This window comes from Gymnogyps californianus, chromosome 1 (assembly GCF_018139145.2).
Source record: "Gymnogyps californianus isolate 813 chromosome 1, ASM1813914v2, whole genome shotgun sequence".
In the NCBI taxonomy this organism is placed as follows: domain Eukaryota; kingdom Metazoa; phylum Chordata; class Aves; order Accipitriformes; family Cathartidae; genus Gymnogyps; species Gymnogyps californianus.
In genome coordinates, this window is record NC_059471.1 from 105,365,518 (window position 1) to 105,390,706 (window position 25,189).

The following is a 25,189-nucleotide window of genomic DNA, read 5'->3' on the forward strand; positions in this document are numbered from 1 at the left end:
AATTGCTTTTGACAGATTTTAATGAAAAGTTTTGAATCAAGAGTGAGTAGATGCATGTAGCATCTGTGTGAAGAAGAGAGTTTTTCAAGTCTTGTGGAAACAGGCAAAAAAGGTCTGGTGACACGACCACCCTGAAACCTTGCAAACATCAGAAAAAATGGTATAAAATCCCCTACTTGTTTGAAAAGGCTAAGAACTGATGACTTGACATTTAAAACAAACCTGCATTTAATTGATTCTGCTATATAGTGTGGGAAGAAATGTGCGTTGTAGACTCTAAACTTGTCAGGCAAACATATTCTGAAGATTTACCAAGATGGTGAAAGGCATGGATACGGAATCCAATTCACTATGAATGTGTAAGGACACACCTGGTGAAAACAGTAAGTCTGGTTTTCCTATTAAAAGCTGAGAAATTGTTGTAGAAGAACTAAAATTCTCACAGAAGTTCGCATTTGGAAATCAGTAAGGTGAACAGATGTTTGTCAAGGTCAAGAGATGGCGACGGGAGGAAAAATCACTGTGTGATAATTTACCAATACTTAATGCTCTTTGGAGCCTGGGATGAGCTCGTTGCTCATCTTCTGTACTTTACTTCTGAAATGTAGCAAATGTTTTTTATTGTGATTTGACACAACTGAGTTCACTTTTCAAAAACTTTTTATTATGTTGATGTGAATTAAAACACTTGAATAACGTCTGTGTCATGTGATGAATTACTTTGTATGCTTTTCATATTTGAAAATAATAGGATGTTTTATGTAATAGTATATGTTTTTTTAAGGGAAGTAAGTAAGGCTTTGCAGGTGCCTGCAGTGGGTGCTGAGCCTTCCCTCAGGAAGTTGATCTGTTCAGAGGTCAGCATGTGAGACCAAGTGACTGTCCGCTTGAGGTCTGTGTGATGCGCAGTGAGTGCATCTAGAGCAAAGGAAGTACATCAAGTGATGATTCTTACAGCTTGTCTGAAATATTAGTAGTTCTTGACTGTTATCATACTGTCTCAACCTTATTTTGTTAGTTTAGGTTTGATGCTTATTTTCTGTCTTTATGTAACAAAAGAAAATAAAAGTATATCTGAAACTTAAGTATGTGTTCTTCTGATGATACTCTTGGTTACCTTGAAACAACTTCAGCTCTCCTCATAGTTGTAACAACTTCAGCAGAAAACAATGCTGATGTTAATGGATGACATTCTCTATTCTGTTAGCAGAGGGAAGAACCACATAATGTACGCTGGCTGACCCTAGAGAGCGAGGATGAAAGATAATGTGACCATGTCAGCAAAAGGGAAAACTGTGCTGTTGGTTGGAATGAGTTGAGGGACTCTTAAAAATTATTCAGTTTTCAGAGTAATGTGGTTGTGGGTGATTTGCCGATATAGAGCTATACCATCAATAAAGACCCATTGGTATGCATGTACATACTGGGAATGTAATACTAGGAATCTCTTTATTTTCAGTAAATCCTCAGTTTCAGGTCCTGCACTGTGTGGAGTACCTCATCACTGCAGACTAAACGTGATGATGAATGCTTAGCTTGGCTCAGCCTAGGCTGGGCACAAGTAAGAGAGCCACTGTGTCCTCTCCTGAGTGTTGCCAGGGCTTCTGGAGCTGAACACTGTGCTGCTGCTGCGCTGTTTTAAGCTGAACCCTCCTGACATCTCAGCAAACACTGGGAAGCTGTGCCTGCCTTCCTGAGCTCATGGACAGGAAGGGGAGAGCTGGGGGAAGACTGGTTGCTTATAGCTCACTGTCCAGCTTGTCTCTTGCTGGAGGGTGGTGGTTACCACCTGGAAGGAGGAGGACCCTAAGCTCCAGTGCAAGTCTCTGACCTTTTCAGCTAGCTTGGGTTGAAAGTGCTAAGCAGTTCTTGGTGACTTTCTGTATGAAGGTGGTGCTTGAGATGGTCCCAAGGCTGACATGAAGCTGGAGACTTCCCTACTTTGACGCTTCAGCTCTGTGATGCACTTTCAGATCATCTTTTTACTCTTTTCTTACTTTCCCCTTGGCATTTTCAAGGAATTCTGCCAAAGTTATTGCGGCTGGTATTCTGAGCTGCTGCTTCTTTCAGCAACTGAACAGGGCTGGAAATGGGAAGGAGAACATGAAGGGAGCCTTCTGAAGGTGGGAAATAGGAAGGCAGTTGTAGGCTGCTCTAGAATATCTTAGCCTGTACATGGAATAAGAGCAGGGTTTTAAGGTAATACCTGATGTCAGCTGTATTTTGTGCTGTATTTTCAGTGGTACAGTTTCTTTCAACCTCTCAGCGTAACAAGTGAAGTGAAACCTAGTTGTATAAGACATATCAGATTTAAAGGTTTCTTGCCCAGAGATTCACAGTGTGAAAACGAACGTGTGTAACTTTCAGAGAGCACATTCTTCACAAGGGGGAAAAACATCCAGAGAAGAGGCTGTGTTGCAGCTTGGGGCAACGGTTTTGTCAATGTAGGTCATAAGTAATTTTTAATATCTGCAAATAAATCTGTGAGGAGAATTGGAGGAGAAATAATCTGTTATGTGTTGCCGCTCTGTAGTGTTTGAATCACGGATAGCCTGTGTAGAGCTTGTGCTCTACATCTAGTACTCTGGTCAAATTCCCAATGAGGGGTCAGCATCCCTGCTTAAAGTCCTTAGGCATTGCATCACGTGGAATAAAATAAACATTGTTTCTGGTTTCACTGCACATTGTGACCTAGCTAGTCTTAAATAAAAGTTGACAGTCATAGTGCTTGTTTCTCTATTAGTGAGTAGAAATAAGGTTTCCTGTACTCCCCTTACGAGGCATCATTAGTGTTCAGTGGGACTTTCTGTAGTAGTGCTCCAGGCTCAGTAACCAAATACAGATTTTTCTTCCCCTCTGTGGTTGGAGAGTGTGTGACATCTTTCACAGTATAACTTGGTTTTATTACATCTCAATAAAACAACAAGTGGGAGGTGGGAAAGCATAGTATTGTTTCTTTGTTTGTGATGATGGTTATGAGGATGCTACAGCTGATGTTTTAAAAAGCAAGATGTTGTATTAATCTTCCAGATCATTCATTTAAAAGACAAATAAAAAATCCCCACAAGTAAGTCACTGTTGGAAGGATTTATGTGTTCAAAATCCTCCAATATAATGGAGGTATTGAAAAACGAGCTTTTTTTGTCTTGAAGTATGTGGTTCCAACATGATTAAAGAAACTGGAGATTTCCCCCATCCACCCCCCAAGAGGGCTAATGCTTTGGTTTTTTTATACTTAATGGTCTGTGGTGATTTTAGTCTACTTATTGGTAAGGAAACAGCACATCCTCTTGATTATGTTGTCTTATTTGGATCAGTTCTCTCATGTGATAACAATAGTTAACAATGAATAATCTCATTTATCTGCATCTACTCTGCTGTCTTTCCTGTGTTAACATTCAAAACGTCAAAATCAGTAAGGCTTTTTGTAAAGACTATCTGTGGAGGAATTCAGATGAAGGCTGTGTCTTTAAACATACATTTTTTTAGGCACAGAGAATAGTTGCTGAAAGATACCAGAGGTAGGGTTTGAAAATTTAAATTCATGAATCAGAAGAACTGACGTACTTCTGTAGCATTGGCCTTCATGTATTGGGCAGTGTGGCTTGGAGGTTTTTTTTCTCTTGTCCCATATTGCTTCCTGCATATTAGTTGCCTTTTTTTGTCTTCTTGAATTGCATGATGGATTTTGGAAAGTCATAGGCTTATCATAATTATCTTTCCAGTTCTTGTGTCATTGGAAATTTATTTGATTTGAGGCTGACTGAATTCCCTTAAGTCCAATTTTGGGTGGTTTTGCTTAGTTTTTCAAGCTGAAGAGTTGTGTTCTATAGAATACCTGGCTTGCGTGGTCAAGCCAGTAATTCCTTCAGCTTATTATTTCCAAGAAGACTAAGACTCCTGGCTTATATAATTTGCCCTTGTAAATCTATCATGATCATGCAGAGGGTATGTATAAACCTGTTGAGTGATCCCTGCTAAAGGGAGAATGTGCTCTGGCCCATCGCGTACTACTGTTGCCCAGCTTGTCGAACAAAGCTGTTGGGTTGTTTCTGTGAGGGCTTCCCTCTGTCTTCATCCGCTTGTTCTTTTTCCTTCCTCCTGTTTCTTGCTTGCAAGTTCTGGGAAGGAAGAGGTTCTTGGTTTTGAGCGTTAGCACAGTGACATGAAGTTCATGTGTACGGTGTGCATAGTACAGTAGCATTTAATGAGTAAAAGAACATGCAAAGTGCAAATTGTAGAGGGGAAACCTGAAATGTGCCCAGTTGAGAGAATGATGGAATATTTTAATTCTTCCCCAAACTGTAGAATCCTCTGCCTTCTTCCGTTAAGCACTTCTGAAGATCTGTTTGTTTATTACTTAGGTTTTTATCATTAATATTTTATGTGTGCAGTAATGATGGACTTTTGGTGTGGTGGATGAAATTAAATAAGCTGTCTCTGTCTACTAAAGCCAGAAAGCAGAGAGATGGAGAAATGGCTTCATCTTGGAGGCCATGAGAGTTGGGCATAACATCAGAGGTTGAAGGCCAGACTTTCTTTCTAAAGTGCGACATGACTATTATGAAAAAAATCATAATACTTACAATTTTTATTACAAAAACCTGTACTGAACATGGAGCAGCTGCTCAAAAAAGAGCAGCTGGGTGCACAGTGATGTAGAAAAAGCTTGTGTCTAGTGGGACAGTAGGGTTTGGATGGGGTTTTTTAGGTGGTGGTTTTTTGGGTTTTTTTTTTTTTTTTTTTAGTAACGGGTGACTCAAGTACCCTGTTTTTACAGATCCAGGGCAGGATCTGTTTCAGCATGGGATGTCTAGTAATGCTGTATTAATTCCTTTATCATAGTATTGCTGTTGTGGAGAGGTAGAATTTCATACATTTTTATGGAGGAAGGATTGAAGGACTGGACCTTCAATTTAACTCAAAATGAATCAAAATCTGTCAGTCATCTATTTGACTCTGTCATGTGGCAACTAGTATCAGGCTTCTGTACGTGCCTTGCAAGTAATGCAGGTAATTCACTATGTTGTTTAATCCTAGCGTTGACAGATTAGTTCCTTCTGGCTTGCTCATATTGGTGTTTTTGTGAGCTAAAAAAGGTTTGTCTAATTAGAGACATGTTGGCATCTTGGGTAGCATAAATAATATCTCAGGAAGGATCTTATGGACGTGCTCTTCCTTGTAGCAGTCAGTGAGTCCTCACCTTGCCAAACACTAATGGTTAAAGTCAGCGAATGCCAGAAATGTCTTGTTAATTCATCTTCACATTGTTTGTGGAATGAAATTGGAAATTGTTATTTTTATTAATAATAATAATTTTAGAAAGTCAACCAGTCAGACAACTTGCTGAGAAGACTGTGAGTCACAGGCTCGCTGCCTAGGCAGAGAATAGTTCTGCATTAAATGAAGATGGGGGAGACCTTTGGCATAGGTATGGAGTGCTGTAACAGTGCAAAATAGCTGAAACGCTTCATGTTAAAACTAGTGAGTTACATCAGACTTCTCACATGGCTCCGTTCAGATGTTTGTGGTTCAGCCAAATGGCAGCAGAGGAGGATACCATTCTGCATAGTTTGAAGAACAACATAAGCAATGTGGTCTGTGGAGCAGTTACTTCAGCAGTGTAAGTTGTGCCTCTGTGTTGAGGGCAGATAATGAACAGTGCGCAAAATAAATAATAATGAGAATAAAATGTCAACCTGAGCTGCCTTTGAAATGCAGTTGATGCAGGGTGGAGGTCCTGTTTCACAAGCAAAATTACAGCTCTTTTGGCCATGCTGAATTTCTGCTCGGGTAGATAAGGGTTTGTTCAGTCAGACTGTAACATAAGAAAAATCTGCTGAGCAGATGGGTTGCAGCTTCTGTTCCTTCTTGGAGGAGCTTACAAAATGCACTGTATATTTCCTCCACTGCAGTAATAATTCTGTAGGTTTAGAGTAATTAGTTCAGTAGTTTAGTGTTGTCTTTCTATAATACGAAAATGATGTAAGCCTACAGGATTTTCCAAATCTGGAAAATCTGGTATCTCTTCTTCAAGGAAGATTGTTTCAGGAAAACTCAGGTGCCTTATATACTGTAACTCACTTTGTCTAATTACTATATTGTCAAAAATATAGGATGTTAGCACTGTGTAATAAATCAGTCATATGAGAGTCATGCTTGGAAGTGCAACTTGAGTATTCTGGTTTTCATACTGTTTTTTTAAAGTTTTTATTATTATTTATTTAGAAAGTTACTAGTCCAAACATTTAAACAGAGGTGTTTTGAAATCATATTGTCATCTGTTCTGGGACTGTACTGTAAACAAAGTCTGCTGATTTGCCCATATGGGCATCCCATAGAGGATCTAAAAAGAATAAAAACTGTGCTGAAGAAGTAATTTAAATAACTTATTTTCCTTCTTCCTTCTTCAAAATGCTTCTAAATTAAAGATAGGATTCTGTGAGAGGTTGAGTACTAATAAATTTTATGGAATGGAGGTAAGATGTAAGCATCCCTCAAATGGAATAGTGTCCTCTTACAAACTATCCTTTTGCAGCCCAGTTTTAGCAGGCAAAGTTGAAAAAATAAGTAGCATAAAAAAGGAGCGAAGATATTATCCAGGAGAATTCTTCTTCCATGAGATGTGTAAGCATGAGGTGCTGGAAATGTGATGAGTGAGATGTGAAGCTATCTTACAGTCAACAGCTACTTCAAATGAGTTCCTGAAAACTGAAGACTGCTATTCTGTTTAAAAATAAGTCAATAAATTACAGAGCACTGACATTTGAGTGAAATAGTCATTTGAGAAACTGACATTGCTCAAATGTTAACTTCTTTATCAAACTTGTTAAACTAGGGTTGTTCCTCAATTTTTTACCTTAAAATTTGTTTCATGGTATGGAATCTGGCTCTGCATATAGTAATTTTCCTTTTCACATCCTTCTCAGGTACACATGCATTGAAATAGGTTTAAAATGTAACTTACACCACCTTAGGGTACCCTTTTGCAAGAAAAAGGTGCTTTAATATAAATGAAAACTAGATCTTATTTAGGGCTTTTTTTGTATTCTTGCTCTCACCTTGTAGTTTCAATTTTACAGGAGTGAGTTTCATGGGTATAATAGGAACCCAGAGGCTGTTACTGAGCTTGGAATAGTTCTGTACTCTGTTGTGTTGCTGTGAAATATACTCTTCTTTTTCTTCTAGTTCATGTATTTATTTAAGATAAAATAAGTGATGGTGGCTCTGAGTGTTTTACAGAACCAAATTAAGGTTTTGCACTGAAATACATTCATTATAAACCATCTAATTCCAATATTGTATTTTCTATTTCAACAGAGTCATATGTTTGTTTTGGGGTAATGACAGGCTTTCAGGTGACGAGATTTAAATGCAGTATCATAGCATTTCTGCACATGTAGACATACCAAGAGAAATCATAACACTTGTCATATTTATTCATATCATTAAACACTTCTTCCATCAAACTTGCACAACTGCTGGATTGCATCCTTTTTTTTTTTTTTTTTTCCTTTTTTTCCCCAAATGAGATAGAGGATATTTAATTCTGACAGGAATTGGGGTTTTTTTTTTGTTTCTTATTTACCCTGCTGCTATTAGTCAACACATTATATAGCCATGTAAATGACCAAAGACTGTTTCAAAATCTAAATGAACAGCTTGGGAGGAAGATCAGCTTTTTTGTTACTTCCACCTTCTTAATGCACTTGATTCGGTTTGCAAAACCTTGATTTCCCCCCGCCTGTGTTGTTAGTTGGTGCTGCACTAGATTTAATGCTTCCTGAAAGTCAGTCCAGTCTTGGATAATTGGTCAACGTGCTTATCATCATTTTCTTCCTGCCAAAACAGCAGTTTTTATAATAAAATGTGACTAAACCAGGTGGAGGTACCTGCAGGCTGGGGAGACCTGGTAAGCGTGACGGTTTTCAGTTACTGTTATATTGATGACTAACTGCAAAATCCATAAATTTGAGTATGGACTCTTAAGATAACTCCAAAAGAGACCTGGTCCGGTCTGTCTGTGTTGCGCCTGTTCCCCTTGTTGTCCCCTCCACCTTCAGTGATGCACATTGTCACGTGTGTCAAACCGCTTGTGCTGCTGGTCTGGTTGTGACCAAAGTTACATAGAGGTTAGAATAGAATAGACTATTTCAGTTGGAAGGGCCCTACAACTATCATCTAGTCCAACTGCCTGACCAAGTCAGGGCTGATCAAAAGTTAAAGCATGTTATTAAGGGCATTGTCCAAATGCTTCTTAAACGCTGACAGGCTTGGGGCATCGACCACCTCTCTAGGAAGCCTGTACCAGTGTTTGACCACCCTCTCGATAAAGAAATGCTTCCTAATGTCCAGTCGAAACCTCCTCTGGTGCAGCTTTGAACCGTTCCCACACATCCTATCACAGGATACCAGGGAGAAGAGATCAGCACCTCCCTCTCCACTTCCCCTCCTCAGGAAGCTGTAGAGAGCAATGAGGTCGCCCCTCTGCCTCCTTTTCTCCAAACTAGGCAAGCCCAAAGTCCTTAGCCGCTCCTCATGGGACATTCCTTCAGCCCTTTCACCAGCTCTGTTGCCCTCCTCTGTATGCATTCAAGCACCTTAACATCTTCTTAAATTAAGGTCCTCAACTTGAAGGTTGAGGGAGTGTGGGTTTTAGGGGTTTTTTGGAAGCAGCCATGTTGCTGGTAGGAGACTCTGTAGTGTTGGCAGTGGGTAAGGAGCTCTTGACGCTGCACTTAGTTGTAGACAAACGTCTTACTATGTTCATGTAGCTGACACAAAAATCTACCTTATATCTGACTTGTTAGGAATACTCCCCCCCTCTTGATACTTTACTCACATTTGTGACCACATTCACAGGTGTTGATTTTAGTTTTTAGTCTCTCTTGCAGGAGCATGGAAATGTTTGCATGGTGAAGCAGGACAGGCTCTGCACATGAGCTAGGCTTTTGCTGCTCTTGTGGTCCTCTTCATTGCTTGCTAGTGTTTCCAGGGCCCTCGCTGGGGAAATCCCTCCTTTTGGGTATGTGTTCACATGTGTGTATTCAGGTCTGTTTGTTACTGATAGGACAGCAAAATTTCTGCTGAAGTCTTGCAGATATCCCTTGTAAGCGCTTGGTTACTGCGTCACTCAGCCCTTTGGGGAAGGGAGCGCTTACCTCCCAGTTGCTCCATGAGATAGCTTTGTAAACTCAGCACTTAGTCTTGGCATATTTTTGGTTTGTTTTTGATACTTACTTTCAGGGTAGGCAGATGCCTGGGCCTGGGTTTGGGTAGCATCGTACTGGTACTTGGAACATGACCTGAGGGAAGTGTTAAAACTAAGACATATGGAATAAATACAACACATGCCCCAGGACTTTGTGAAGGGTATGGTACTTATGTACAAGTATTTACACTTGGGTTAAATAGGTTATAGTCAGGGCAAATGAACGTCTCATTTTCCAGGAGCTTTTCAGTGGAGTCTGTTTCTCAACCAAATTTCAGGTGCCTTTCAGTTCACAGAGTGCTTGAGCTTCTCCAAAGCTGATGGCTTTTTGTAAAGGAGATGTGGGTCTTCTCAGGGTTTTCTGTAGTTTAGGGACGTGGCGCTTTTTGTTACTGTTTGCCAGAAACATATGTTTTCCAGGAGGGAGCAACTGTACTGAGCAATTTTACTGAGCAATCAGTAAAATGTTTTTTGACCTATTTCTGTGGGCTGTTGACAACAATAATTGCTGCTGCTGTTTCTATATTAACATTATACAATAAAACACTGTTTCTAAATTAATCATGTGACAAGCTCTTGCGACACTGTTTGTCTCTAAGGAGAAATTGGGAGATGGAAAATCTTCCTTGGTTTTGACAAACAGCCATCTTAAAGTTGTGGGGAGACAATAATTTGTTATTTTTTCGTTTTCCAATTTAGGTGCTTTGTTTTTAGTTTTTTGTCCTGATTGCATTTATGAGAAAGGAAGAGATTTTTTCATTACTTATTTTCATGAGCAGGTTTTTAAATATAAATAGTCTCTAAAGCATTTGTGTTCTGCATAGACGTCTAATAAAACTAGGAGGAGAACTAGTATTTTATGGCTTAAATAGGAAGTCTGGCAGTCTGTATTCTGTTACACTCTGCTGTAAAGCTGATGGCTAACCGACAGGCGAGAAGCCGTGGATTTGTGTCTGGTGACACAAGCCTATATTAGCATGGCATTTGCCTGGTTTGAACTGTAGACTTCTGGAATTGAGCAGTGATCTTCACTTGTAGGGTGCAGCAGACCAGACATAGTTCAGTGGAAGAAAATTGATCTTTCCACTGCGGATAACAAGGTTATCTCATGTTTTGCTCGCTAAATGTGTAAGGCCAAGCAGAGAGTCCTTTTACACTCATTTTATTTTTACCTCTGTTCTTTATAGGAAAAAATAACTATGAGCAGCCCCACTTCAAAAATAGGATTTCTTTTATTTTGTTAATAGTCATAGAGGAAGCAAACTGCTTTACATGGAAATTGGTGCTGCTTTAGTGAGTGAGAAACCTCAAATTTCAACCTGAATGTGGTATAAAAGTTTGGAGGAAGCACAGGCATGGGGTTGGAAGGGTGGCGTGTTACTTGGGTATGCTTAATTCTTCACAATATTTGAACCGCCTTTTGATTTTTAGTCAGCAGAAGTTGTTAAACCTTAAAACTGTAGTCATTGACTTCTCAGTTGAAGGGCTGGAACTGGTGTTAGCATTAAAACTGGAAAGCAGGGAGGGATTATTGTAATAATCTCCTAAAATAAGGAGGGCATTTGTTGTTCTTGACTAAGTTGTAGATGTGGAGGTTGTTGTTGAATGTCCTCTCCTTGAAATTAATTGTGAATGAAGCAATTAATACAAATTAAATACACTTTGAAGGCTTATAAAAGTGGCTTCAGGTTGGCGTTTGCAGAATAAAAGAACCTGAATCATAGAAGCTGTCTTAGGGACCTCTGGGGATTGTTTTTTGATGTTTTGATGTTTAATAATAGCACATACAAGGTCTGATACTTATTTTCATATTATGTTGTAGTTCTTAATTATAAGTTAGTAGCGAAGGTATCTGGAGTGAAGTTGTGTTATTTTGGTCCCTTGATGGAAAACATCTTGAGGGTAAAACCTTGCAGCCTACATCTTCTGAGTATAACCTTAGTTGTGAACAAAGCCAATGCTTGTTGAATTAGGGATTATGAAGAACTATTAGCAAATATACTAAAGACTTGTAACTGCAGAAAGCAATGACAGAGAGAGTGGGTGGGGGGAGAGGGCTACGTTTTCTGTCTTAAATAATGGTGTTTGATAGGAAAAGGCCTTTTGATGTTAAGATGAAATGGTAATAAGCTAAAAATATTTTTTTTTTAAGGTAAAGTATTCCTTTTTAAAATTTTGTAATTAGATAAACTTCTTTCAGTCTTTCAGTCCTCTGCTACCAAAATCCTTTTTGAGTGTCTCGGAAATTGTATAAGTGGCATCCAGCATGCTGTATGGATGTGGAGTGCTTGGATGCACTAAAGACCCTTTGCACCTCTCCTCAAATAGATGTGTTAAAATACCAGGGCTGGGAGAGGGGAAAGCAGAGGCATCTGTACTATATCTTAACATGGGAAGGACACATATTCCCTATATCTTAGTCTTTTAATGCTTGCATGATATCTTATTTTTTTTCTGTATTGTATTTAAGTCAACATTTTGACATCAGGTAAATAATTGGAATGACTGTTTTCCCTCTCAAAACAAACGGAGAAATACCATGAAACACTTATTTTCAAAGACAGGCTCCAGTAATTAAACGGCGTCATTCAGGTGGTTTAGCCAGGACTGACTTTGTTTTCTCCTGATTTGACCAGGTTTGTAAATATTTCTTTGACACAATCTGATGGGAAAAGAGCTGGATTATATGCCTCTTCTTTCCTTATCCAAAGCAGTTATAACCGATAAGCAGTTATATACCTTATGGGCTTTCTCTTAAGGGGTTGTCTTCTGATCCCAGTCTTTAGTGTTGATTGGATTTTCTTTTTTTTAATATCCCCACCTAAAGAATGAGTTCTTACTGTGCTTTCTATTTGAGAGTAGGCAAAATACTGAAAGCCTATACTTGAAAGGTATTTTAAATTTCTTTACTGTCAAATAATATTTTCAGCGCTTCAGCATTTAGCTGCTCATAAGAAGGAAATGTAGCAGAGGAGCATGCAGGAAGGTGCACGCAACTGGAGATGAAATAAGTGTTGCGGCTGGAAGACAGGCCTCTGAAATGCTGAAGCTCTTTAAAGAAGAACCTGCTGTCAGCATGGAGCATTACTGCGGCCGTGCATCCATTCTTTCAGAACTTGTAGCCTTACTACACTTTTGAAAGTTAATAATTAAAAAATGTATAACAATTTAATAGTTTTGTTTTCTATATCAAAAATGTTCAGGCTGGTGCTTGAACATCTTGTGACATATTAGACTAATGTATTTACACAGAGCTCTAAATAGTGTATGATTGATTGAGGTATTTTTTTTCAGAATCCTGTAGTTGCCATTTTTCAAATTTAGGTAGTTCTCATTCTAGAAATTGATCTCTGATCCAGATGTCTTGTGAAAGTGATGGGTAGTGTTTTATTTGGTCTTTGAAAACTGGATATACTGTGAAAACCTGAGCATAACTTTTGGAGTTACCTTGAGACGACGTGCTAATTGGTCTAACTGTTATTTAATGATTTGCCAAGAGGCAGGAAAAAAAGCACATGCTGCTACTTTGAGGTCATATGGAAAGTAGACAAAATAATATGTGATTACAGTTTCACTAATATGCTTGAAGTTTTTACTTTTGCAGAATACTAATAAAGGAAATAGTTGCTGTTAATGTAATTTGTGTCGCATGAGTTATTCTTTGGGAGACTAATCTGCCTGAGAGCTTTAGGATTAGTCAAGGAGAGATTTGCCACTACAGGTGTTAGTGTAACAAACTGGACTGTAGCTTTATGTTATTCAGCATCACTGTATAGAAGCTGCTCATCTGTGTAGATCGGTGCTCTAGATTATTTAATTGCATTGTAATGCAGATAATTTTTCTTGGCAGGGAATGAATGTAAATGAATTAAACCATTGGCTGTGAAGAAAACTTGAATGGTACATAAAATTCTTCACCAACTCACTTACTTTAGCTGGATATACCTTTGATGTGACCAGTGATTCATGAATTCATGTGTTTAAAATGTTATGACAGCATGTATGGGACAAATCACTTATCACCACATCTAGGTTTACTCTCATTTCACTCTCCTGCCTTTTTTTGAGTTGTTTTTCATCTTTCTAAGTGTATGTGTTTTAAAGGAAGTGCTGCTGTTTTCTCCCCTGAAATACTGTTGTTCAGTCCCCTTTGTGATGAAACTGCTGTTGGATGTCTTTGTTAAAATCCATAATAGTTCATTAGGTTTTACGTTATCAGTAACTTGTGCAGACTAGAGATCTCTCTTTAAACTTAGCTGAGATAAAAACTAATTTCATCTTTTATTTGTGGCTTTGCTGTGATAGTGAAGCATCATCACGATGCAGTCCCTGTGGAGAAAACCAAACTGTATTTCTTCCCAAAGTGCTGTGATGCTTGAGGTCTTCAAGACAAACTTGATGGGAAGGGAGAGAGCTGAAGAGAAAGTAGTTTCTTTCTCCTGGTATGATATGCAGTACATTAGTGACATTTTTAGTCTTTTACCTGGAGATCTCAGGGTAGAAACTGCTGGTGAATCTGGCACACCTTTCATTCCCTGGAAAGCTTTTCTAGCGCCATCCCAGTGAAAATATAGTTGTGGTGTTGGGTAAAGCTTAGTCTTCAAATGGCAGCATAGCCTAGAGGTACTTTAAGTACATCAGCTGGAAAAGTTTTCAATGTTAAGTCTTAGGAGCTGTTAACTTTGGGAGGGGCAAAAGTCCGAGGCAGAGGCTGCCGTAAGAGCTGAAGGTGGAAGATCTGTGTAAACCCAGAAGACGGGCAGGTGAGCGTGTTGGAGGTTAACGCTTCTGAATGTTTCCATGAGAGATGAAGTGGTATGCAGTAATTTTGTTAGACTGTCCCTTGCTTACTGGTTTTTGTGCTTTTTCCTACCAATAGATGCCACACTGAACATGTGAGCAGAATTACGATGCAAGGTTGGAAATTGGCACTCAGGCCTTATCAGCTCAGGATTACTTGTCAGAATGAGTTTTTTAAAACATAAGGAACAACTGAAGTGTTTATAAGACTGGGATTTGTGTAGGTGGGAGAGACCCCCCAGGTTAGAGAGGAGGCACAGGCAGTAAGTGTTGGAGACCCCCACCAGTGCCGGTCCAGACCAGAGGAGCCTGAGAGGCTTCACGCGTCTCTTGTTTTCTCCTCTCATATCCATCAGCCTTATAAAACGAAATGGCAACAATGCTTTCTTGAATTCATTGCTCAACTTGCTGTTCTTAATTTAGGAATGTCCCCTGGATTAAAATAGATCCCATAAAATCAAGGTTACAAGGACTGATGTCTTCCAGGCACCCTTTTCAGCAGATGCCTTGGGAATGCTCTTGTGTTCAGTGGTGGGGCACTGGCCAGAGGGGCAGCGTGGTGCATCTTGCTACCAAGTTTTCATTCATTTGTTGTAGCCCGAATGATTGCAGATGAGAACAGTATGCACATGAGAACAGTGCAATATATAGCTTAATGCAGTAGCTGCAGGTTTTTGGCCAATGATCTGAAAAATTTATGTTTTCTTTTTTTTAATGTTAGAATCACTCTCAGTCACTGTGTGTTTGACGTTCACTCTTGGGAAAATGGAAGTAACGATGCTGTGAAGCATATGCTTGCAAAATGGAGTGAAGGGAAATCTTCTAGTTATACACTCTTAATAGGAGTATCTTGCTCAGCTGTCATGAAAAGGCCCAGCAGAAGCTCTAAATCTAGGATACATAAGGCCAAGGTCATGTCTGGTAACGCCCTCCTCCTTTGCTCTCACATCAAAAAATGCTCCTAGGCTTGACTGTTGTGTTTTGACCATCATCTCTGCAGAAAAGCCTCCATCAACATCGGCTGTTTCTGTGGATTGTGCAGCAAAAGTAACTTCTTGACAAGCAGGAAGCTGCCAGTTTTCAGTCAGAAAAAGTGCCATAGCAGATCAACTTCTTATTTTCTTCAGAAATGAAATATCAGATGGCAAAAATCTTGGATTAGAGGCATATTTTATAGAAAGAGCAGGGAGATAGCACAAAGGCTATCTCAACAATGAGTCTGTTCTCCTGTTATAACTTTGCAATGTCCCTGCAAGTTTCACAGGTACTGTGCTGAAAATGCAATGTATAAAATTGCTGCTTATTACTAAAGGTGAGAGGCTTTCAGTTTAAACACCAGGGCTACACAGTGGTAGCAAGCACTTAACCTTCAGATATTAAATAATGTGTGTTGTCCCTGTCCCGTGTTTCCCCCCGCCCCTCCCCCCCCCGATCTAAAATGTTTAAAAAGGTGTTATTTCCACTCAGGTTGTTTACAAAAAGTTAATTTGAAAGCTCAGTGTTGCATCTTAGCAGGAGATGTAACAGTCAAATCCATTAACCTACTATCCTTGCTTTAAGGACACTCTAATGGAGTTCAACTTGGGAAGTTACTTGAATTATTCATGATCGTGATCTAAATGCTTTAGTTCTGTTTACAGTGTCTGTTAATTGCTCCAGTATTTCTTTATGATTAGAAACATTTAGTTGTCCTAATCAATAAGATGAAGTGCTGTGCTGAGCAGTTCATTAGTATGGCCCTGTCAGCTCAAAATATAGAAAGCCAAATGTGATCATGACTTGCTCTGGTAATTTCATTAAGCTGGGAGATGTCATGTCTTTTCTGAAGGGAATGAGATTTTAAGTAGACAGTCATAGGTTGTCATGTTGTTAATTGATAGTGCTCCAAGTAAACGGCCACACTTTTTTTTCCCCAACTTTAGCTGTCTTCCTAGCTAAGGCAAAAAATACCGAAACGATCCCTGTTATAAAGCCACAAGTCAAGGTCTCCATAAATTTCCAACTTACTATTTTGAGTGAAAAAAAATTAAAATCTGCCACAGTATGACTGCTGTGTGCTTTATTAATGTAATAGAGATCTCAGTTGGATGAGCTGACTGTGAACAGAGTTCACATTCACACATGTCACCTGTGGAATGACTCGCTTCTGTTTTTATTGAAATTTTGATAGGGTTGTGTTGCATCTATAAAAAAAAAAATCATTAATTTGGAGGATTTTTTGCAAGTATCTGTTATAGATGTGTCACGTTTGAGATGCTCTCCAAAGTTTCTGAAGATGTTAGAAGGAGTACGCATGTGATAGTTCTACTGATCAAGGGAAGCCAGAGAAGGTGTCATGCCAGTTATTGGAAAATTCTCTAATTACCCAGTGGAAGGACAGTGATGGTTGACTGTTAAATCGTACACAGCTTACTCGTTCCACAGAAGAGAAATTGAGATAGTGAAGGGAAATCTCTGCCAGTAGAAGTGTTCCTGCTTTCTGTTTTTTTAAGCTAAATTGTGGTAACATGTTAACATCTTAAAGAAGGCAGGAAAATAAATGTTCTCTCCTTTTCTAAAAAAAACCCAAAAAACCAAAACTTGTTTTAATTGTAGCATTTGGCATTTTAACTTACAATGCTAAGCTACTGTGTTAGGGTAGATGTTGACTCCTGCAATGTTTCTTGGTGTGATATTTTTCTTACTCTAGGCATATAAAATTCATGAAGTTTTTTTGTGTTTGTTTAAACAGAGTGGGGGAACTATGATATGGGGTTTGCATACCTCTTGTAAGACAGTAAGTCTGTTTCTTCAGTTTTTCATGAATTTTTTAAATGTTTTTAATTTTCCCCTTGAGAAGCCTTCTAGCTGAAAGATTAAAAGTTAAAAATAGATATTTAGACCTAATTGCATACTCTGCTGTACCTCGGATGTGACGGGCTTGCCTTTGGAGCTTGAGGGGCAGTGGAGAGCCATTGACTTCTCTCTTGAGGAATGTAACCCGAAGAGGACGTTCATCTTTGCGTTGTGCTTCTCAGGTGGTAAAACTGAAGCGAGTACTTTCAGCTTATACCTTCTGAGGTTGGCTACACTGGAGGGCAGAGGGCTGAAAGAGCGAGCTCTTGATTTGCCTTAATGCTGTGGTCCCATGGGCAGGATTTAAACCAATGTTGAAGTTTGTGGGGGAGGAGGGTTAAGTTGGTTTATAAATGCAGGTAGGAAGCTCACAGGTGTTCCAGAACTGCATTTAACTGGGAAATTGTTGAGGGCAGCTCTGATGTTTGGCTCCGTACCCCAGCAGCGCTCGGGTGTTTCAAGGAGGCAGGCAGCTGGGTGGTGCTGGGCGGGTTGGGGTGTCACGGGCAGCGTGCCTGCAGGTGGCGAGGAGGAGCACTTCGGGTGGCCTGTCTTAAGCCGGGGTATTTCAATGCTTGTTCGGGTAGATGGTATTCTGTTGTACTTCGCTGTGAGCTAGACCTCTAGCAGTCCCATTTTGATACCACCCCAGCTACTGCATTTTAAGATTCAGTCGAAACAAGGCTTAGGTGGAAGCCACTGCTTTTAACCCTCTGTCTTTATAAGGCATGATAAAATACAGCCTGTGTGCTCAACATCTAAATACACTAGAGAGGGTCTTGAAAGAAGATACATTGTGGGGGTTTTTTTTTTTTAGGAAACTCTTGGGGAAAACTTGTTACTTTTTTGTTAATTGTTAGTGAACCCCTCTCTCCCAGTACACACAGTATGTTTGGAAAATTAACTCCGTAATCGCACTCCAAGTATGCTTGTTGTTCTGTGTTTAGTCCAAGTTGGTAAGACAACAGTTTTGGGCCACCAAACAGTTTGGTTACAGCTTTAAACTTTGTGTTACACTATTATATTCTGGATTTCTACGAAGACCACATTTACATTTCTCAAATCTGCCTGAATCAAACAATTTCAGCCTTTGCTGCCATGGGTGGGTAGACCTAGAGTTTGGTTCAGGCTTGCTTGAGCTGTTCTTGCTTTGGATGGACTGAAATGTCAGGCAGGAGATTAAAACTTTTTTTTTTTTTTCCCTTCTCCTTCCAGGTGCCTGCTGATGGAAACGCTGGGTTGCTGGCAGAGCCTCAAATCGCCATGTTCTGTGGGAAACTCAACATGCACATGAACGTGCAGAACGGAAAGTGGGAATCAGACCCCTCTGGCACCAAGACCTGCATCGGGACAAAGGAAGGGATTCTCCAGTACTGTCAGGAAGTAAGTCCCGTCCTTGGGAACAACTACGGTGGTTGTTCTTCTGAAGCACCAAGGTGCAGGCGTGTGCTGGAGAGCTGAGTCTGTAGGGAACTTCCCTTTCTTTTTTTTTCTCTTCTGCTCCACTGCCTTTTTGTCCTTTTTAAAGAGTTTCTCTCCAGAGCCTGTTAAAACAGCTTCAAAAATTGGTTGCTGGGGGGGTCACTGGGACTGTTGTTGGACAATTTTGTCTCTTTGTCTTCTGCCCTTGGGGGATAATTTTTGTGTAGTATATGCACAATGAGCTTCTTCTAAAGTATTTTGAATAAAGCTGAGGTGACAGTTCATTATTTAAAATGCCCTTGTTCTTTCTGGGCTGATCTTGAAAGAGTCAGCTGTAGCATGATACTGAAATACACTGGGGCAGTCCAGAGTTATTGGTGTCTGCTGCACACTGAACCATTCAGAGTTTCTTAATAGAAAAAGCTTGCCCTACAGATGAAGTCACAATGACTGATTTCATATTTGAGAGCAGAAACTTATTACCCACTCGCTTATGTCCTAAGAACAGATTGTGGATCTAATTTTGTTTTGTCTCCGTGCTGTGATAGCGTGATAACCTTGTACCAGTGTGTGACAATTTGAAAAGAAAATGCGGATTTCATGCCATGAAACAAAAGGGCATGGCTTGAGTCGCTTTAGTCCTTATGTCTTTCTATACCATCTCTGCCTTTTTTTTTAAAGCAGAGGCTATTGCTTATTGCCATGGCAGTAGCTGTCTTGCTTCCTAAATGTCAAACCAATTCCTGTGAAAATGCCTCTTCAGAAAGCAAGATAATGCACTCTTCAGATCTCTGCTCTCTTAGCATCTTCATTCCTGTCCTTTCACCCATTGATTATTCCTTCTGTTTCTTGCAGTGTTTTGTTCAGTTTTTTCTGAGTTTGGGCTTTATGGTCTAGAATATTCATTTTAAGGAAGATATTGTAATGGCTGTTAAAATTGATTCTTCACCAGTAGCTTTGTCTTTTACTGAGAGTATTACTTTGTGAAATTCATAATATTTTTTTTGACCTCTAACAAAAATACCAAACCTAACCTACTAATAAGGTTTCAGAGGTTTCTTCTGGTTTTCTGTTGTCTCCTTTGATTTATCTAAATAAAGTTGATTTATGCATAGTGAAAGTATTGAGGGTGAGGAAGGGAATAAGAAGATGGAAGTAAAGAATTGGTGAATAAAAGTCCACAAGGTAGTAAGTCTTTAACTAAAATTATAGAAAGAAATATGTGATTTTACAGGAAGTAAGAGTAGAAAGATTGGGGGGTTTTAAGGCATGGTAGGGAAGGACTCCAGAACAAGGACTCGGAGCTGTCAATCTCACCTGAATGTCAGGTGATTTTGAAATTCTGGGTGGCATTTAAAAAAAAACAAACAAACAAAAAAACCCAAAAACCCTTAAAAATAAAGGGAGAAGGAAAGCAAAAGCAGTCAGAAGGTAGTAGCCATATACTGTTAGATGACAAAGGGAATAACAAGGAAAATTTTCACTGCTTATAAGGAAAGAACTCTTTGCCATGAGAGTGGCCATGCGGTGGCACAGGCACCCAGACAGGCTGTGGAGTCCCCATCCTTGGAGACTGGGAGAGCTAAACTGGGCAAGGGCCTGAGCAACTTGGTCTGGCTTAGATGTAAGCCCTGGTTGGAGCAGAGGAAGGTCTGGATGACCTCTATAGGTCCCTTTTAACCTGATTTTTTTACAAATCTGAAATTTCCTCCTGACTGGAGAAACAGAGGAGGAGAGACCTTCTGTTACTTGCGTTTTTAAGGGTAAATATTTAAACTCCAGTGTAGTGATAGCCTTGATATGTGTGCTGACAGTTCATTAGCTTAACATTAGGTGATCATGTCACGATTTTAGAGTGTCTCTTTAGCTACAGTTAAAAGCATAGCTTAGGGGGTTCTGCCCTGTTGCGGGGCAAGGTGCTGGCAGGCCTACTCCCTAAAAATGGGGCGGGCATCTTACTGATTTTAGTTAATCTATGTTATTAGATGTGTGTGATTAAGCAGTGTGCTTTCATTAACTTGAAGTAAGCAATTCTGCTGTGGTGTGTTCAAACATGGGAATCTGGCTAAAAAAACCCCCTTTCCTTGCTGTGCTCACCAGTACGCTTTCTGCTTGTTCACGGGGAAACTGCCGATGTCCTGGCTGTCCTGCCCTATCCTTCCCCCACACACACCTGAGCTGCACAGTACAACTGGCTGTAGGACACTGGTGGAGAAGGGGCAAGCTGGTCTGGGGTGTGAGAGCATGTGACAGCACCGGGGCTCTCTGTCAGCAGCTGGTTTGGGTGTGGGGAGGAATCATGTGAGCCCCTATTTTTTAATGCTGGTAATAAATTCAGAAATAGATAGCAAATATTAGGAAGGTCAGATCTGCTGACAGCAAGTTATTAAAACAAAAAGCCACACGGAAGGTGATCCAGCCCAGCAGCATGGAAAGAAGCTCCCAGTTCTGTATGACTCTCCCCCATAGTCCTCCCTCCTTCCCCATGCCCCTGCGGCCAGGTCTGTAGCATGGTGGGCTTGGGCTTTGGCCAGGAAAGGGCACTACTGCTTTGCTTCTGTTAAACTTTCCCATGACCTGACAAGAGAAACAGAAGAGTTGGATAAAAGCAGCCACTTCTATCAAAGAAATGAATTTGTAGAGAAGTGCTAGTAAATGGAACTCAAACTGGCTTCTCAGCTTTGGGAAACCCCTTGCTGTTTGATCCTCCAAATATGCTTAGTGTCCTGGGGGTAACAAGTGAGGTGGTTTTCCCCATGCCTTCTGCTCTTTACCTTGGCTGTGAGACAGCACTTGCTGTCAGAGAATGGGACAGATTTGCATTTTCCCATTAGCAGGAAGCAGTAGGCATCAAGGCTGAGATGTGGTATGTCTTGCGTTGGAATAGTATGCAGGTAAAAAATATCATTTTTTGATTACTTTTGCCAAATACGACCTTTTCCTTCCTTCCTTTTGTCTCCTGTTCATGCTGCTTTTTTCCCCAAAAGGATGGCGGCTTCTTGGGGTGTGTTTTTTCTTGGTACAGGCAGAGGCTGAGCATATATGCTCTGCTGATCAAGCAGACAGGTACTCTTCCTGAATCTATGTTCTTCATGCTCCCTGGCACCATGGCAGCTTCCTTGGTTCTTCGGTCTTGCTGTAGCAGCATCTGTTAGTACCACTCTGCTGAAGTACTGGGTTTTTTCCCCCAGCTCTGAGCAGAGCCCTGAAATGACAGGAAGCAAGGGAAGGTAAGATTCCCTCCCCCCCCCGCACCTCTGTTGTGGTTTAACCCCAGCCGGCAACTAAGCACCACGCAGCTGCTCGCTCACTCCTCCCACCCAGTGGGATGGGGGAGAGAATTGGAAAAAAAAAAAAACCTCGTGGGCTGAGATAAAGACAGTTTAATAGGACAGAAAGGAAGGAAAAATAATGATAATAAAATAACAATAATACTACTAAAAGAATTAGACTATACAAAACAAGTGATGCACAATGCAATTGCTCACTACTCGCCAACTGATGCCCGGTTAGTTCCCGAGCAGCCATCTGCCCCTCCCAGCCAACTCCCCCCAGTTTATATACTGGGCATGATGTCATATGGTATGGAATAGCTCTTTGGCCAGTTTGGGTCAGCTGTCCTGGTGGTGTCCCCTCCCAGCTTCTTGTGCCCCTCCAGCCTTCTTGCTGGCTGGGCATGAGAAGCTGAAAAATCCTTGTCTTAGGATAAACACTACTTAACACACTGATGTATTTAGTTATAATCAACATTATTTTCCTACTAAATCGAAAACACAGCACTATGCCAGCTACTAGGACAAAAATTAACTCTGTCCCAGCCGAAACCAGGACAACCTCTAATGAGAAATCTGTCTGTCCTGGTTTTTGTTGCGGATACCTTGTGTGGCTCTGTGCCAGGCATTGTGATTATGGCTGTAATGCAAAAGATGATGCTCTGCTGCGGTAAATCCTGTGGAGCTGGCCTATGCACCCAGTTCCTCCTACACCAGGGAAAGACCAGAAGGGACATAGCGAAAGGAGCCAACTGGGCAGAAACTCAATGAGCAAGTACAGTGGAGATCTTGCTCTGTGGCTCCTTGGCTCTAAAATAATACAAAGTTAGTATAATTTATCAGGAAACTCCTCTTCACTTACTGTTAATCCAAAATGATACTCCATGTATTCTCTGGCTTTGTCTTCTTCCTTGGAGGTATCTTTCAAAAAACAAAATCTCCCCTTTCAGCAGAACTTACAAGTAGATGCATTCCTCTGCCTCCTTGTAAGCTGTTTTAAAAGAGCTTTTCTTGACAATGCAAGGCCAGATGCTTGGGTGGTGGACAGAGCACTGGGCTGGAAGGTGCATGGAGTACAGCAGGACTTAGATTTCTCCTGCAGAGAAGATGTACTGGGAGCCTTGTGTCTTCTTGAGATAGTCATCGTTGCCTCTCCTCTTCCACTGCTAGCGTAGGTGGATTTTGAAGTCTTCATGCAGGAAGTAGCAGTAGAGGAGAATTGCAGGGGCAGAAAGGGAGGAACGGGAAATAAGCAGAACCGCCTACATGTTTTAAAGATTTGTCGCTTGTTGTTGCTTTGCTTCTTTTGAGTGGGAGCTCAGTGCAGCACAGAAACTGTCTGAATTTATATTTGGACAACACATCACACAGTTTAAAGATGACAAAGCTCACACTGTACATTACTTGTTTGAAAGGAAGTGAAAGATACTTGAATGCTGCCTTCTGACTTCCTTGACTTCAGTTAAACTCTGCTAATGAAGTCACAAGAAGTGGTTCTGGAAGCACAGCACATCCATCTCCTCTGCCTTCAAATCTGCATGTTCTCTGTGTTCAGCCTAAGCTGGTGGCTGGTTTTTTTGTTTGTTTTGTTTTTTAATATAGCAAAATCAAGCTTTCTTGGGTGGAATGAGATGCTGGTTAGAGAAGTACAATTTACTAGTGGTTTCTTTTAATGTCAAACTAGCTAGCATGCTGCTATATTAATTGTACCTGTTATTGAAAAGTAAGATGACATGGTCAGGCATGGGCCTGACCTGCAAACAGCTGTCAAATGCAAGTGCTACAGGTGCTAGAAGAACGTTGCATTAATGTAAATGTAGTGGTTACACCTGTGTATGTACCAAAATCACTAACATGTTGTGAGTGTACTAGCTGATGCTTCAAATCAAGCCATCGGTCAGTGTGGTCCTGCTGCTGACACTGCAGTACTAGCTGTTTGGGAGGGATGTTGGAAAAACCCTGCCATACACAATTACTGCATAACTAGCCCCCTGGGGAAGGTTTCTCTCTAAGAGCCCCTGATGGGTGGTTAGCTGATGTCCTAAAACAGGTGGGGACCGCTGCTCCTGGATTTCGCTTTTTGTTGTTTTGTGGGAGAAACCTGGTACCCCCACCCACACATGTTCTAGCTCTGGGGTGGCATGTTACTGTTGAAGAAAGGTGCATTTCAGAGGCCAGTCAGCTCCTTGTCTTGCTAAACAGTTTTCATAAAACCGATCTGGAGCCTGCCCTTTGGCAAAGTATGTGTTTTCAGAGTCACATGGATATGCAGAGTAGGAAGTTAATTTAGGGGTGCTCAGTTCCCTGTTTAAACAGAATGAGTGTTCAGATGGAAGATACTGGTGTATGTTATATTAGCAATTTTGAACAGCTACTATGTGCTGAATTTTATGTCTAGTAATTAGGATACATTATATGAGTTCCTTGAAGGACTGAAATTATTTTGCCTTCTGTGCTGAACTCAGTGTCTAAAATGAATTGTAGAAACAACACTCACAGCTGGGAAAAAATTCATTTTGTCTAATGCATGTTTTTTTCCCCACTTATTTTAATTTGGAGGTGCTCATTTCTATTTTAAGTATGCATGGAACTGTTTGGTTTTTTTTTTTCCCCCAAGACCAAACCAAAACTACAGTAAAACTAGTTTGGGTCTGGATATCGTGTGCATGGTTGAGCGGGTGAAGTGTAAACCTGGGAGCCTGGAGATCTAGTTGTGCCTTGTAATCAACAGCTGGCTTGCTTTGAGATCTTTGGCTAGATGCTTAGAATAACTTTTAGATGTAGAGTGTATGTTGGCTTTGGCAGGTGTTACACCTGGCATCTCTGAAACCACATCATGACTGCTTGGTTTCTTCTGTAAAGTCATGACATGTGTCCACTTTCTTTCTAAACATCATTGAGATCCATGAGCGTCTTGCACTGAATGTGTATTTCTTACAGAAGTCCTCCCCAGAAATAAAAAAATGAATTATAAATGCACGCTACTATGCTCTTAACTATATCTTTGTGTTACATGGAGCAGAAAATAGTAGGGTAAATTCAGGTAACAGGTAATTCATTATAACTGTTGACAGAACAGTGTTGACATTTCTAATCTCTAATCATAATACTTCCAAAAATGATCATCTTGTCATTTTCTGAAATCTTCTGTGTTTATGCCACGTGTTTAGGTAAGTTGCTGGTGAAACTCAAAGCCACTTCTTAGCCAGATCCAGTACAAGCTGGAATGTGACCATAATAAGGCTTTGACATTAATTGACCCCACAACTCCCACCTTCAAAGCAGTCCTCAGGTCCAATATTTTGTAGATGGGCCAAAAGGGCCATCAAATGACTGCCCCGTCTTCATTTTTATTTACTTGCTTGGCTCCCTACCGCCACTGTCTCCAATAATCCTTCTGTGCTTGTTGCCCTGGGGCCCACGCCAGGCAGAATCAGGCAGGCAGGCGGGACTGATGGCAGCGGTTCCCTCCCTCTCTAGTCTTTGTCCTTGTTGAGAGCTTCTGAAGATTTGTTAAAGGGTTTGTTGAACTGCCAGAGATACTGATGATTTTAAAAAGAAAAAAACAGTTTGGCCTTTTCTTCTGAGAAGAGAATTTGAGATGCGATGAAAGTGGTCTTGCTGCTTTGATACTGGTTTCTCTCCACGT

At 40.5% G+C, this 25,189-nt stretch overlaps 1 protein-coding gene across 4 annotated transcripts in view; it reads left to right on the forward strand.

Moving 5' to 3' along the window:
* APP (amyloid beta precursor protein) overlaps positions 1-25,189 on the forward strand; it is a 230,495-nt gene that overhangs the window by 25,265 nt on the left and 180,041 nt on the right. For all 4 annotated transcript variants that reach the window (XM_050915531.1, XM_050915532.1, XM_050915533.1 and 1 more), the window contains exon 2: positions 18,062-18,229. In XM_050915531.1, the coding sequence (XP_050771488.1) occupies positions 18,062-18,229 (168 nt within the window). The remainder of the gene's footprint in view (positions 1-18,061; positions 18,230-25,189) is intronic.